The sequence below is a fragment of the Protopterus annectens genome, chromosome 8.part0 (assembly GCF_019279795.1).
Source record: "Protopterus annectens isolate FY-2018-M chromosome 8.part0, PAN1.0, whole genome shotgun sequence".
Lineage (NCBI taxonomy): Eukaryota > Metazoa > Chordata > Ceratodontiformes > Protopteridae > Protopterus > Protopterus annectens.
In genome coordinates this window covers 561,783,343-561,799,900 of record NC_056741.1, presented here as the reverse complement: position 1 = coordinate 561,799,900, position 16,558 = coordinate 561,783,343, and the positions used below count along the sequence as shown (strand labels likewise).

At 43.9% G+C, this 16,558-nt stretch overlaps 1 protein-coding gene across 1 annotated transcript in view; it reads left to right on the top strand.

Moving 5' to 3' along the window:
* EIF2AK3 (eukaryotic translation initiation factor 2 alpha kinase 3) overlaps positions 1-16,558 on the top strand; it is a 928,830-nt gene that overhangs the window by 690,790 nt on the left and 221,482 nt on the right. Inside the window, exon 13 of the mRNA XM_044079283.1 lies at positions 15,449-16,223. Within this exon, the coding sequence (XP_043935218.1) occupies positions 15,449-16,223 (775 nt within the window). The remainder of the gene's footprint in view (positions 1-15,448; positions 16,224-16,558) is intronic.

Sequence of the window (16,558 nt, the reverse complement as noted above, 5' to 3'; positions counted from 1 at the left end):
AAGCTCCTCCCCTACCCATAAGGCTCCTGTCTCCATCCTCCCTTCAGATCTCGTTTGCCACGCTCGTTACAAGCATAGTGGTCTGCTGCTCCAGGCTCTTTTTTTGGGTGAGTTAGATTTTCTAACTATCTTTCACCTTTTCTCTCTTTTCTTTCCCCCTACCCTTTTACCCGCTCAGGCGTTGATCTATAGTAAAAAATAAATAAATCACCTTCCTATTCCCGTTTCTCTGTATCTCTTAGGGTGTGTGTGTGTGTGTGTGTGTGTGTGTGTGTGTGTGTGTTTGTGTGTGTGTGTGTGTGTGTGTGTGTGTGTGTGTGTGTGTGTGTGTGTGTGTGTGTGTGTGTGTGTGTGTGTGTGTGTGTGTGTGTTCCTGCTGGTGGGTCTGTCTCTCTCTGCTATGTCATAGACACCCAAGCCAGAATTTAGGAAGTGCAAAGAGTGTGGCCATAAGCTTTCTCCTGTGGATGCTCCCACTTTGTGTGTTGTGTGCTTAGTGGTTCCACACCTCGATTCCTCCTGTTCGATCTGCGCGGGGTTCAGTCCCTGCACATTGATGGGCAGGAGGCATAAACTTATACTTAAGGGCCTCCTTACAACTCTTACCACGGAAACCCAAGCTTCCTCTTCTGCCGCTTCTGGTCCCCCTTTCACCCCGGCCTCTGGGACTCGGCTTCCTGCCAAGAGGACCGGGGACGGAGAGAAGCGCAAACACCGGGATAGGCTGAGGAAGCCATTTGGAAGTGGAGCTGCTCTTCAGCAACGTTCTCTGTACATATGCTGAACTACATGGCACACGTCATTAGGTTTCAGTGAGACCTAGTGAAGGAGGTCGCCGAGTCTACCCCAGGGTCCATATCGGCAGAGGATAGGAAGCTTTTCTCCTCTTAAATGGCCACCCTCACCTCCATTGCCAATACCTCTATGCGGCTTCTGTCTCACGCTACTGAGAGTGCTGCTTGAGCTGCCTGAGCAGGCTTTGCCATCAGACATCACGCCTGGCTCTGACTTTGTACCCTCTCGGAGCCCTTCAAGGTGTCTTTTACAAATGCCCCATATGATGGTTCCACTCTCTTTGGAAAGATGGTACTTGACACACTGGCCCAGAGTGAGAAGGATGGGAAGACTCTGCCATCGGAATCCACTTCTCAACCCCTCAATGATCCTTTTCCAGGAATCGGTGAGGGGCAAAGAAGGTGTGGTTCCAGAAGTTTCAGGGTTATTCCCAGGAGGCTCAGGACTCGTCCTCCCCCAGAGGCAGAGGGGGATTCGACAGATGCTGCCATCGTGGCAGAAGGGGTCCAAGGAACCAAGGGTCTCGGGATTTGTTCCTGGAAAGGCCTGCACAGCAGCCCTGAAGGATTGCCCAGCTGCTCGTCTATGGAGGCAGTCGGGGGTTGATTTTCGCTACATCCAACAGCCTAGGAGTCAATTACAGATGATCACTGGGTGTTGCAATTCATTTGCAGAGCATACTCAGTCTCCTTCATTCAAAGGCCAGTCCCACACAAACACCTCGTGGACGTTCCACCCATGCAAAGGGAGGCAGCAGCACAGGAAATTTCCAAGCTGCTGGAAAAAGGAGTCATCCAGCCCCCCCCCCCCTCCGACCAGTCTGGATTAGGCATCTATTCCAGGTTCTTTTTAGTGCCAAAGAAGACAGGGGACTTAAGAGCCATTCTGGATCTTTCAACCTTAAATCTGTCGGTTGCCAAGACAAAATTCCAGCTGGTCACCCTCCAATTTATTCTGCCCCTTCTGCAGAAAAACAACAGGATGTGCTCGGTGGACTTTCAGGATACATACTATCACATCAAAATGGACAGGCACTCTCGGAGGTTCCTCCGCTTCCAGCTGAGTGCCAATCATTACCATTTCAGAGCACTGCCCCTTGGTCTCAACATAGCCCCCAGGGTGTTCACCAAAGTCATGGCAGTAGTAGCAGCTCACCTGTGGCTGCAGGGATTCCAGGTCTTCCCCTACCTGGATGATTGACTCCTTTCCGTCCCCTCCAGGCATCGACTTTGCCAAGTAAAGGATTCCCTTATCCAGGTGGCCCACCATCTGGGCATCACCATAAATCTGTACAAGTCCATGTTAAAGCCGGTTCAAGTTCTGGATTTCATTGGAGCTCGATTGGATACCAATCAGACCAGGGTCTTTTTGACACCCCGACAGACTTCAGTCCCTCAAACATCATGTCTTGTGCATTCTTCAAGCCCAGTTTCCCCCAGCAGAATTTGTCTTGTGGGCATTGGGGCCCATGGTGGCCATGATCACCCCCTTACCCACAGCTCGGTTACACATGAGAGTGCTTCATTGGACTCTAGCATTCGGGTGGTCCCTTCTAGAGCTACCGTTGTCCCATCTTATGCTTCTGTCTTGAGCCTGCAGGGCTTCTCCTCTCTGGTGGATTCAATCCTCACACTTTCTTTGGGGTCATCCATTTATTCTCCCCTCCCGCTGACCACGGTGACCATGGACGCCTCCTTACTCAGGTGGGGGGGGCATTGCTTGGGAAGGACAGTCCAAGGCATGTGGTCTTCCCTGGGGACCCAGTTGCATATCACTGTCCTGGAGATGAGGGCAATGCTGCTGGCATTGCAAGCTCTTCATGCCCATCTTCCCATAGGGACAATTGCCATCCAGCCAGACAATGTGTTGGTAGTCTGGTACATCAACAAACAGGGGGGAACCAGGTCTTATCCCCTTTGTCGCAAATCCATGAGATTGCGGGAGTGGGCAATCTCCACCGGCCATTTTCTGGTGACAGTGCACATTCCAGGGAGGTCCAACATTTCTAGTGGACAGGCTCAGCAGATCTATCCTGATGCCTTATGGGTGGTCTCTGAATCCATCAGTAGCAAAACAGATTTTTCTAAAGTGGGGGCAACCTTGCTACGATCTCTTTGCCTCTCGTTCCAATGCGCGAAGTGCAGCGAGTTCTTCATTCTGAACGCCCCTCTGGGGGAGTCCCCCAGAGACGCTCTAGTTCATGCTTGGCCCTGCAGTCTCCTCTATGCTTATCCTCCGCTTCCCCTGATCCCAAAGCTCATTCAGAAAGTGCAGTGGCTGGGGAGCTCGGTTATCGTCATTGCGCTCTTCTGGCTTCCCGAGTATGGTTTCCATGTTCTTCGTGTTTAACTGTTGCAGTCATTACATTTGGGTAATCTGCTGGCAAGTTGCCCTCAGTCGGCCTGAATTCCAAAGTCTTGGGTCCTGCGTTGGTTGCTGTCTTCTCTTCCATGACGTCAGGTCGTCAGGGGTATAAAACATGCAGCTGACGCCATTTTCTTTAGTCTTTCTTGCCGCGTGGTGCCCGAAGCAGAAGCATTTTCGCAAGTGCCGGTCGGCCGACTACTGAAAAATTCGAGTTTGAGTTTTAGAACCGAAGTCTTCACTAAAGCTAAGTACCCCGTTGGGGAAACTTTTTTCTTGCTTTTTACCGATGTCAGAAAAAGTTAATAATTGTATTACTTGTGGGAAGCAAATACCGCATAAGGATTTCCATTTATACTGTATTCCTTGCCTAGGCCCTGATCACAATGTGCCTGGATGTCAGTTTTGTGCTAGATTTAACCAACGCACTGTTAAGCGTCGGTATATTTTTGCATCAAAGTATTTTGGAAACAGATTTAACTACCCAGAAATGTCGTCGGATAGCAATCCGATTACCGCAGTACATAAAAAACACACAGAAAAGGACAGAGAAAGGCAGTCGAGATCCAAAACCGACGACGAAGCTTCTCCTAAGCCAGTCGCCGGTTCGCCGGTACTCAGTGAGGCGCTTTCGCAGTCCCTGATACCCGCTACCTTCGAGTCACAGGCCTCTACCGACACCCATGTGGAGTCTGGCATTCCACAAGATACTCAGGGTATTGGACTGACGGATGTATCTCCCTCGGATGGGTCCGGAGCCACTGAGCAGGCACCAGCTTCTGAGGGTGTATTCAGACCTCAACATTTGTTTATCAAACCTACGACAGCTGCAAAACCAAAGACAAAAGCAACTTCTAAAACTAAAAATCTGACGCATGAGCCATGTGCACAGGCCTCTATGCCTAAAAAACAGATGATCAAAATGACCGAAGACCTTATTACCTTGATCAGGAGTACCCATCCCCCTCCAGATAAGAGGCCTAGGCAAGACACTGATTATGAATCTTCAGATCAGGTTTCTATTTCTTCCGATTCCTCTTCTGATCAGGAATTGTCTATACCTCCCTATGAGGATTCTGATGCTGAGGACTCTATTCCATCGACATCTCCTCCTGAGGATTATTCATTTGGAGAAACCTTGCATACTCCGAGGGAGCATTTTCACTGGGAGAGTCAAGATTTCTCAGAATCAAAAAAGAGGCTCAGAGATTTCCTTCTCCCTCAGCACAAGCCTTTAGCCATCTCCCCTGTTTTAGACATTGTGGATGATGTGTTTTCGTAGTCAAGCTTGACCCCTGACTCCTTACCTCTGGCTCCCAGTAAGCCTGACAGATATTACAGGGTACCTGACTCACATAAATTTTTATTTAGAAACCCTGCTGCTGATCCTGAAACTATTTCACAGGGTCCAAAGGGAGTTAAGGCCTCAACAGCAAAAAAATCCTACACCCTCTGACAGAGATTCAAGGGCACTAGACAGATGGGGAAAAAAGGTTTATACATCTGCAACCTTGGCAATCAGGGCCTTAAACTGTCAATTTCATGTGATTAAGTGCCAACATGTTATGGGATTGCTGAAACAGAAAATGATGTTGATTTCAGAATGTGCAGAAAACAAAGAATTGCAGGAATTATTGCATGCAGCTGAACAAGTTGGAAAGCATACTTTACAATGTGTTTTTTATTCCTTAGAGGCCTTCTGCAGGGCCACAGTTACTGGATCTATGATTAGGAGGCATGCCTGGTTAAAGGAACAAAATTTGGCTGATCATGTTAAAGCTAATTTGCTAGATGCACCTTTACATAATGATTCTCTGTTTGGTATTAAGGCAGAAGAGGTTCTAAAGAAAAGCTAAGTCTATGCAAAATGTTAAAGACTTCTTACAAGTGCAGCCACCAAGATTCAGTAGACACTGGCCTACAAAAAAATTGGACCTTTCCTTTGTCAGACAGATCTCAAAGGGGCAAATCCAGATGCCCTAAGGGTTCCAGATACCAGGCGCAAGATTCATACAGGTCAAAGCAATGGGGCGCTTCCACCTCCAAATCTGGAGGGGATAAAGCACAAACCTACAGAAAGCAATCCCAATAACTTCCCTCTGCCTACACCAAGCACTTATCTTTTGGCAGCACCCATAGGGGGAAAATTAGCACTTTTTGCTCAAAATTGGCAGTTAATAACCCAGGACAAGTGGGTACTAGGCATCGTATCACAGGGATACAGATTCCATTTCCACACACTGCCAGTGGAAAATGGTTGTCCAGATCTGCCAAAAAATAAATGGGCAGAGGCACAGAAACAGGTTACGTCCCTCATGGATATATGGGGGCCATTCAGACAGTACCAGAACAGGAAAAAGGACAAGGTTTTTACTCAAGACTGTTTTGGTACCCAGAAAAGACAAGGCGTAGCAGCCAATACTGGATTTATCGATTTTGAACACATACCTGGACATTCCAAAATTCAAAACGCTGACTTTGCAGCAGCTTCTGGTCATGCTGGGCAAGAATGCTTGGCTAGTGACTTTAGACCTAAAAGAGGCATACCTGCATGTCCCAATAAGACAATCGTGCAGAAGATACCTCAGATTCAAGGCTGGCTTAATGCATTAGCAATTCTCTGCACTGCCCTTTGGCTTATCTACTGCGCCCAGGGTCTTTACAAAGTGCCTGGCACCAATAATTGCATTTTGCAGACAAAGAAGTATACAAATATGTCCTTACTTGGACGACTGACTCATCCAAGCAGAGAACAAGGACACTCTTCTTCGACACCTGGCATTTGTGAGAACACTTCTATCATGCCTAGGGTACACAATAAACGAAAAGAAATCACAAATGGTACCCACTCAAAAGATAACATTCCTGGGTGCAAGCTTGAATACAACTGCCCAGATGGCTTACCTCACGCCAGACAAGCAATGGCAACTGACTACTTACTTCAAACTGATGGCAACAAAACCCAGTCTTCTGCAAGACAAATTCTGCAGGCTCTGGGCTTCATGGCATCCTGCATCCTACTAATTCCATATGCAAGACTGCATATGAGGAAACTTCAAAGGTACCTAAAAAGTTTATGGAGTCAACATTCACACAGTCTGAATGCAATGATTCCTCTCATTCCCTGCCTGCAGCAGGAGTTTCTATGGTGGGCAAAGGCATGTCACCAAAACATGGGACTGCCCTTCACTCTACCCCCTGCCAGCCAAACCTTAACAACACATGCATCAGATTATGCCTGGGGGGCCCACATGGCAGGAAGATGCATTCAGGGCTTATGGACACCAAAACAAATGCATCTACATATCAACCAGAAAGAGATGCTAGCTGTTTAAAATGCCATAACAGCCTTCAAGGACTTACTTCATCTAGGACAACTACTGATAAAGACGGACAACACCACTGTCATGTGGTATATAAACAAGCAAGGGGGCACACACTCATACCCCCTTTGCAGATTAGCCATGGCACTGTGGAACACAGCTTTGACCTACCAAATACATCTTCAAGCTCAATTCCTGCCAGGAAAACAAAACACTCTGGCAGACGATTTAAGCAGAAACCTTATGGATCCAGTGTATCAGCATGATAACGGAGAAATGGGGGAGCCCAGACATAGATCTGTTTGCTTCTCCTCAAGATTATCAACTTGTCTCAATACCCAGCTTGGACCTTGCCTCAAAGACCACAACTACTGTCCCAGCAAAACAATCAGATCCTGCACAATCAACTACAGACTCTGAACCTGGCAGCATGGCTAATCATGCAGTCATACAAACAACACCTCTCAGTAAAACTGTGATGGATGTCATTTTGGAAGCCAGAAGGCCTAGTACTAGAAAATCTTATACTGACAAATGGAAGAGATTCTGTGCTTGGAATCAAGCACAAGGAACTGACACACCGGAACCAAATATTCCTCAGATAATACAATACTTAACTGAGATGCTTGACAAAGGCCTTTCTTTCTCATCAATCAAAATCCATGCCTCTGCCATTTCGGCTCATTACAATACAGAGCCACCAATCTTTTCTCATCCTTTACTAAAGCAGTATCTTAGAGGAGCCAAAAATTTAAGGCCTCCTAGAAGATCACCATTACCTGCATGGGACCTCAGTTATGTGTTGGAAAATCTCACCCTGCCTCCATTTGAACCAGCTGCTACCGCTGATCTAAAGTTCTTATCATGGAAAATAGCTCTGCTGCTAGCAATTACTTCAGCAAGAAGAGATTCAGAGCTACAGGCCCTCATGGCTGTAGAGCCTTTTATCATATTTTACCCAGACAGGGTGTCTTTGAGGACAAATCCTACTTGTATGCCTAAGGTGGTTTCCAGTGTCGCCCTTAACCAAACAATTCATCTGCCAATTTCTATCCAAATCCATAGAACAAGGGGGGAGAAAATTCTGCATTCCTTCGACGTACACAGACAGCTAAGATTCTACTTGAGCAGGACTAAAGCTCTAAGAGAAACTGAGCAATTACTAGTGTCATATGCTGCAGGATCAGAAGGAAAGGCTGTTTCAAAGCAGACAATTTCAAAATGGATAAGCCACTGCATCCGTTTCTGCTACTTGCACCATGGTAAACCTGTGCCCAAGGGCATTAGGTCTCATTCCACCAGAGCTGCAGCTACTTCAGCAGCCTTTCTCAGAGGAGTACCAACCAAAGACATTCTAGAGGCTGCTACTTGGAGTTCTGTTCATACCTTTACAAAGCATTACCATTTGCCTCTTTACTCTAAGTCCAGGGCAGGCTTTGCCACTGCAGTGCCGCAGGGCCTTATAGCCGCACCTAATGCTGTTTAGCTCCAGCCTCCCAACCATAGCTTTGGGATTCTACCCAAATGTAATGACTGCAACAGTGAAACACGAAGAACATAGTACAGTTGTGTGCACTTACCATAAAAGTCAATGTTCGAGTGTATTCACTGTTGCAGTCCAGGTTACCCTCCTGCCATCCCCCTGTCTTTCTGAAATTTATCTTTCCTTCTCTATCTTCTACAACCTATGTGGTGTATTTGCTTATAGACGAAGGTAAAGTTTATATTGATGCATGTGTGTGTGTGTGTGTGTGTGTGTATATATATATATATATATATATATATGGATCACCTTCATATGCCCGAAATCGCGTTTCGCCGACACACTAATCACCGACACCAAAAGACCGACAACAAAAAATACCGACAACGCAAAACACCGAAAACCATTACACCAACACACTACACGTAAACAACACAGTACACTACATAACATATCCACTATCCCTAACCCAAACCCTAACCCTAAGGTCCGACACTACTGCACACTTACCCTACCTGCACCCTAACCCTAACTCACTTAACCCACCCCTAAACCCACAGTCCCTCACTATCGCACACACACCCTACCTGCACCCTAACCCTAACTCACTTAACCCACCCCTAAACCCACAGTCCCTCACTATCGCACACTTACCTGTCCGCTCCCTAACACTTAATCCCTCACTCTATCGCACACTTACCGAGTCCGTCGGCTTCTCACCTTGTCGGTCATCTGTGTTGTCGGTGTTTTCGTCCCGTCGGATTCGTGTCGTGAAACGTTGTCGGGCATCTGAAGGTGACCCATATATATATATATATATATATATATATATATATATATATATATATATGTGTGTGTGTATATATAAATTTGCTTCCTTTTTGGGGGCATCTGACACCGGGGGCAAGGAAAACTAAAGTAAATGGCATCGGCTGCATGTTTTATACCCCTGATGACCTGACGTCATGGAAGAGAAGACAGCAACCGACGCAGGACCCAAGACTTTGGAATTCAGGCCGACTGAGGGAACCTGCCAGCAGATTACCCAAATATAATGACTGCAACAGTGAATACACTCGGACATCTACATTTATGGTAAATGTACACAACTGTACTTTCTCTGTGGTCTCATGCAGTGTGTCCTCCCTGGGCGCTAGATCCATGTCCGGATCTGATTTCACATCCCTCAGGGATTCCACATCCAAATCTGGCCAGTCTGAAGCTCACTGCTTGGCTGCTGCAGTTCCCATGATAGTTAGACCTCCTGGGCTATCTTTTCTGGTTAAGAAAATTTTAGTAGCGGCTCATATATTTTCCACAAGGAAGGTTTATTGGAGTAAGTGGAAACATTTCTCAATTTGGGCATCTCAATGTGATTTGGACCCCTTCACTGCTCTGGTTCCTGTTATCTTAGAGTTTTTGGCAGGCAGTTTTCAACAGATTGCCAGTTTTCTACAGTTACAGTTCAGCTGGCGGCTGTTTCTAACTTCCACATAGGGGATAATTCAGGTTCTCTGGCCTCTTCTAAGCTCTGTAAAGCTTTTCTGAAGGGTACCTTTCTTCTTAGGCCACCAATCAAGGACCCTACGCCTCCTTGGGACCTTACTTTGGTCCTTCAAGCCTTGGTTTCTTCCCCCTTTTGAACCCTCTGCTTCAGTGGATCTGCAGTTCCTGTCTTGAAAGACAGCCTTCCTGATTTCCATTACTTCAGCTAAAAGAGCGTCTGAGCTTCAGGCCTTATCGATTACGCTTCCTTACATGATCTTCCATAAAGACACGGTATCTTTGCTCACTAATCCTTCCTTTCTGCCGAAAATGGCATCAGAATCAAACATTAATCAGGTTATCAATGTCCCTGTCTTCTTTCCGAATTTTCAGAATAAGGGCGAGTATAAATTGCACCTAGTGGATGTTCATAGACAATTCCATTTTTACTTACACAGAACAAAGGCCTTTCACAAGTCTGATCAACTTTTCGTTTCCTACTCTAAGCCCGTTCTAGGGAAACCTGTATGAAAGGTCACCATTGCTCGTTGGATCTCTCAGTGTATACTCTTGGCGTATTCGACCAAAGGATGATCTCCACCAGGTCAAGTTAAGGTGCATTCTACTAGGTCTATGGCTATTTCAGCTGCATTTTGGTCCAGAGTTTCCTTGGATGACATTTGCTCTGCGGCTACTTGGGCATTGTTTTATATTCTACATTTATTTATTCATTTCAATTTGATGACTGGGAAAGTCCACTGGGCCATGAAGAGCCCATTTTCAGTTGAGGCCCGGGGAGAAAAGCTCCAAAAGAAGAAATTATTGTACATATGTTGCATATTGCAAGAAAACAAAATTATCAAGAAATGTACAAATGAGTAGCTTTAAAAACATATAGTTGATATAAAAAATATAGAAATTGCACATAAGTGTTGAGAAATCAACAGTATGTTAGATATAAACCATATAGTCATTCCACGTAGTAAGTTAGGCATATATTGAGCAATGAAAAAAAAGTGTATAATGTACTTGACAGCAGTACATCACTAGTAGGGAGTAGATTTGTCCCTATTAAGGGAGAGGTCATCTCCCACAGAACAGAAATACATCACTGGTAGGGAGTAAATCTGTCCCTAGTATGGGAGAAATCATCTCAGGTCTTAGAGTTAGTATTGAATTGGAGATTGAGTACAGTGGAGAGTAGCAGGAGAGGGGGTTAGAGGTGAGTTTGTTCTTCACATACTTTCATATCCCATTACAAATTGGATATTCTTTCCAGAAGTAGGGCATCATTTGACTCCATCGTATTACAGAATATCCTTCCATGAGGGCCCTCCAGGGTTTTAGTAGCTGGGGACTCTGTTCCACAGGTTGTAGAGCAAATGAAAACAACTTCAGGTAAAGACGTTATGTACTGACCAATAACGTTCCATCTGAGTTACTACTTTTCATTTGTCTTTAACCATCCCTCCCTCCTTCATTCCCCCTGCCTTATGTGGGCTGTGCTGTGGTCTGGCTGGAAAAGACATGGCCTTCTCTTTGGCTTAATTGTTATTTCTTATGCTGTCTGGGTTATTGTGCCAAGGCATAAGGCATTGAATCAAATTGAGATGCTGTGGTGCTCAGTGAACTCCATCTGAAGGGAAGAAGGAGACGGGCATTATGGGTAGGGGAGGAGCTTGGAGCTCGTATCTGATGCTGGAGAAATGCGGCTGAGTCGGATCCTAGTCCCACAGGTTGAAGACAAATGAAAAGCACAATTCAGATGGAACGTTATGGTGAGTACATAACTTCTTTTTTCATTCATGTCCAGTGTTCATCATGGTAGATTAGTGATTTGCATAAATGCTGCTGGTCTAAGTTAGGGACATGATCATTCAGACATTAAAAGAGGGTGATGACTAGTTTCAGTGTGGTAGACAAGGTGATGGCATGGTCACAGAGCAAGGGATGGTTGAGTTTCAATAACGTGTAAGAATGTGCATCTTCAGCTCTTTACTGTGTTGACTATTTGAGAAAAGTACAAGAAGAGAGAAAAACTATATGTGGCTGTAATATGGGGTCATGAGCCACTCTGCAGAGTATATGAAAGCACTGGCCAGCATGAAATACATGTTAGGACAGATGGCAGAAGTGAGAAGGTACACACTGGAAAAGAAGCAATACTGCAACAGAGTTCAGTTGTGCAGCCTTCCTTAAGTATTGTTTATAAATTTAATTTTTTTTCTTGTGAGAAACATTGCTGTAGACAGAGATGAGTTTGTATAATAGTGCAGGGCCTGGGGCAGAACAGTACAAGACATCTTAAAGCATTAGATTTATTCATGTTGGAACAGCTAGGTGTGGAGATTGTAGACTTAGTGTGCAGAGAATGCTCCACATTAAGGAATGTCTAGCAGAGTTATACTGGTAATATAGTTTAGTAAACCACATCATTACAAAAAGCCTGTAAAGTCAAACATAAACACAAACAAAGGGGTAAAACTGTAAAGTTACTGTTACATTAAATAATGAGACAGAGTAAAAATCAGCAAAATGTTAGGCTGTTGCTGTTCATCATAGGGATTACTGTTGCAGGGTGTTTAGTGGATTTACGATTAAAGTTCAGGTATGTACTCAGCAGTCAGTTTACATCTGCCTCCTGTCCTACATCATCTGCTGTCTCATGGGGTAATAGAGGCAGTTCCTCCTTCCCAGTTGGGAACAAGATTTTATTCAAGAATGTTTAGTACCAAAGAAAGAAAATGCTTGGAGACTAGTTCTGGATCTTTCTTTCCTAAACCTGTTAGATCATAGGAAGTTACTAGGCTATTGGTCCTGAGGCCCTTATAAGTCTAGCCAAGAGTTTAGCCCATGTTTAGACAAGTCAGCACCCAAAGCCCCTGTCTAGCAGAGACACGTGTAATCCCAGGGGTGTATTTTTTGTTTCCCACCCAGTTATCCGGGTTAAAAAGGGATAATGAGGTACTCTGCTTGATATGGAAAGGGAGTCTATTCCACAGATGGGGGGAGTCTCTGGGACACAAATCTGTCCCGCCAACAAGTTCTATTGATATCACAGACTAGGTTGAGGTCGCGCATACAGGTTACATGAGTGGAGCTTGACCTGCGGCTATGCAGCAGTCCCATCAAGGCGGTGTCTGAGATTGCTTTATATGCCAAACAGAAGTCACTAATATCCAAGTTCAAAATGCTTTCACTTCTCAACCCGTCACCTATTCTTCCTTATTTGAAATTTTTTAGTAACTTTAGATTTGAAACATGCATATCATCGCATTAATGTTCATCCAAGTTTCAGGCGTTTTGTAAGGTTTTGTGTGTGTCTGGGTCACATTATCAGTTTTCTGCCTTACCCTTTGAGCTATCCACTGCTCCAAGAGTGTTCCAAAGTGTCTAGCTCCTGTCCTAGCCCATTGTAGCCTACAGGGTATCCACATTTTTCCATTTTTAGATTATTTGCTTATTTGAGTCTTTTTTTAAAGTACCAGGAATTTCCTCACTTGGGTGAGGGATCTCCTACAGAGGCTGGGATTCCAAGAGAACATTCAAAAGTCTTTGACTCTACCACCCAGGATTATGTTCCTGCAGTGTCTGCTAGATACCTCAATGCAAAGAGCTTTTCTTAAACAGGAAACTATATGTATATTTAGATATTTCAAAGGTTTTTCATTCAGATTTCAATCACTGTGAGGGAATAGGATTCTGGGTCTCATGGCATCCATGATTCTCATGATATTTCTTGCAAGACTCCACATGAGAAAGATAAAATGGTATCTGAAGTCTCTTTGGTCTCAGCACCAGCATTCATTATCTTTTCAAATTTCAGTTGTGGGTTTTGCAAAAAGAGAAATCAGATATTTCAGAATCCAAGTTTCTCCTTCCCGTTCTTCTCCAATACAAAAAGCTACTGTAGATGCCTCAGACTTTGCTTGCGGAGCATTATGGGTGGGGGTGGGGGGGTAAAAGTGCAAAGTACAACAAAGACAGACCAAAGCACACAAACATAAAAACACGCTAGCCCTTATCAAGGTTTTCAACTCTCTGAATCGTCTTTGGTACCCAGGACCTCTTTAAGTAGTTACAAACTTTGCACAGTTATGTGGTATGTAAGCAAGTAAGCAAAGGCAAACCAGATCTTACTCCCTGCGTGAATTAGCCTGGTTGGTGAGAGGTTTAGCCTTACAACATAGTCTCACTCTGCAGACATTTTACTTTCCTTCAGAGCAGAATTTTATGGCAAACAAGCTGAGCAGGACAGATGCAGACCTTCACAAATTGAAACTAGATCAGGGTGTCTTCCAAGATATGATCTATCAATATGGAGTTCAAGTGGATCTTTTTGCCTCCTCTCTAAACAGTCAACTGGCAAAATTCTGTTCCAGGACTCCATGCAAGAAGGCCTGGAAGATGTATCCCTTTTTCTTTTCCTTGGACAGGAATTTTCCTGTGTGCTTTTCCACTCATGCCACTGATATCCAGCTTCTGAAGATTCAGGAGGAATTGCAAAGATCATTGTTGTTACTCTTCTGGCCCAGGCAATGGTGGTTCTCCCTTTTTTTTGGAATTGGCCAGGGGCAATTACAGCAAGCTTCCTCACAGATGAATCTGCTGACAGAACAGTGGTATTTGATGCATCCTGACCCAAGACAATTTTAGCAGACTGCATGGATGATAGGGTCTTTAATACATCTTGAGGCATCTCTATACTGAAGATGTGCAGCAGGTACCTACTGAGCCAAGAAAGCCTGCTACTAGAAAATCATACATAAGCAAATGGAAAAGGTTTTCTAGTTGGTGCCAACAAAATAACCAGCACCCAGGGCTATTGTTTCTCTAGTTTTGCAATATTTTGTGTGATTTACTGTCCTGTGGCCAGTCAGGATTCATTTGTTAGCCATTTCAGTGTGTTTGCCCTTGGATCCCCTCTTTCAATGCATTCTCATGTCAAGATGTTTTTAAAAGGGGTGTTACATGAGAGACTTTTAAGAAAATGGGTGGCTCCTCCTTGGGATCTTAATTTTGTTTTATAGAAGCTAACATTTGCTCCATTTGAACCAACTCATCTGGCTGACTTGAGGCTCTTATATATCCACCACAGTAAGGCAGTTCCAAGCAGGGCCAAGGCTCACATATCTAGAGCCTTTGCTTCATCTGTGACTTTTTAGAAAGTTTGATTCTAGAAGTGGCAACTTGGTCCTCTGTACAAAGCACTACAAACTAGGCCTCCTCTTCTTCTGGTCAAGAGCAAGCTTTGCTAGGACCAATCTCCAGGGCTGCTAGGCATGGAAGGTGCTCTTAAGCTTTGGTAGCTGGCAGTCTGTTACATGTTTAGCAGGGTGTAGTCCATATAGCGAAGGCAACTAGAGCAGTGATAATTCAGGCATCTACTGTTAAGTTTACCTTTACAGCTGTACTTTGTCTGATAAATGAGGTATATTTGCTTCTACCTCTTTCTAAAGATTGTACATTACTGCTGTCATTGTAAGAATCACTACTCTTTTAGAGTGCTTTCAAAACATGTATTTTATTTGTTCCCCTATATGTTAGCTTCTTAGCGTTAATCTGCCGTGTCCTTTTTCGCTGACTTGCTTCATATCATATAACCACTTCCTGTTGTTACATGCAAAGCTTTCTTTGTTATGGGACCTTAACTTGGGAATGCTACTTCTGATTGCGTGATCCCTGTCTGCATTCATATTGCTCATATCACTTTTGTTGAGAAAAAAACAAAATTACAATGTAACTATTGAAAGATATGTTAAAACTACTGTATCAGCACTCATGTTCTTTATGTGATATATTTTGAATAGATTATTGTTTACTCTGTGATGTTTTTTTGTGTCTTCAGGTTATTGCTGGCAAATAAATGCACCCACACAATATTCCAAAACTGCAAACAACAGTAGCTAACAACTGGCATGCTTTGTGCATTCATATCCACCTTAACTTTTAAATTTTTATGCCATTTCTCCTCTTTGTTTTTTTTTTGGTACCTTAGCACGGAATGGGCTCAAAGCTCACCAGATCCACGCGAAGTATTGTCAGTGAAAGTTACTACGCGAGAACTTTTCCCAGCTCGGGATAACATGGAATGTAGCACCCCTTCATTTACAGAAAAGGCCAAACCCATATTTGCTCTGACAGCAGGTCAGCCAGAGCATAGAAATGGTAATTTTTCTCTTCCAGACTTTTCTACAACTGAAAATAAAGAACGCAGCCATTCAGCAGATTATATCCTAAATGGACAAGACAGTTTCCTGACTGACTGTGACATTGAAGATGAAGCTGATGATGATAATTTGATTAATTCCTATGAAGTTTGTTCTCCACATGTTATAAATGTAAAGCCTGAAGTTACCTCTTCCTCTATAGTTTTTGAAGACTCTGGTTGTGACAACCTTTCTGATAATGATCTGAATAAAGTGGACATTAATCCAAATATAGATTGTGAGCACACAAAAATAATTTTGAACGGGTCAAGTGAAAGTGGTGGACTGCAGTTGAACAGCCCCTTGTCCTCCTCCCCTCCAAGACCCACATCCTTAAGTTTGGATCTGTATAAAGGGACCTGTGAAAAGACTAAGGGCAGCTCACCAAAAGTTTATTTGTACATCCAGATGCAGCTCTGCAGGAAAGAGACTCTCAAAGACTGGATGAGCAAAAGGTCCCGGACAGAGGACAGGGAAAGGACAGAGTGTCTTCAGATATTCTTACAGATAGCTGATGCAGTGCAGTTCCTTCATAGCAAGGGACTGATGCACCGAGACCTTAAGGTTAGTGCACATTTAAATTAGTTTGTTACAGCAAAACTGTTGGTTTTGCATGTATATCTACCTCTCTCCATATCTATCTAGATATGGATTGTGTGTGTGTGTGTGTGTGTGTGTGTGTGTGTATGTGTGTATGTGTGTGTGTGTATATATATATATATATATATATATATATATATACAAACATATATATATATATATATATGTTTGTATATATATATATATATATATATATATATATATATATATGTATATGTATTACTGCATGCTGTTTGTTTGTACGTCTTCCCTTATTTGCAAGTGTAAAGTGTGCCTAAGCACTGTGCCATGCATTTGTT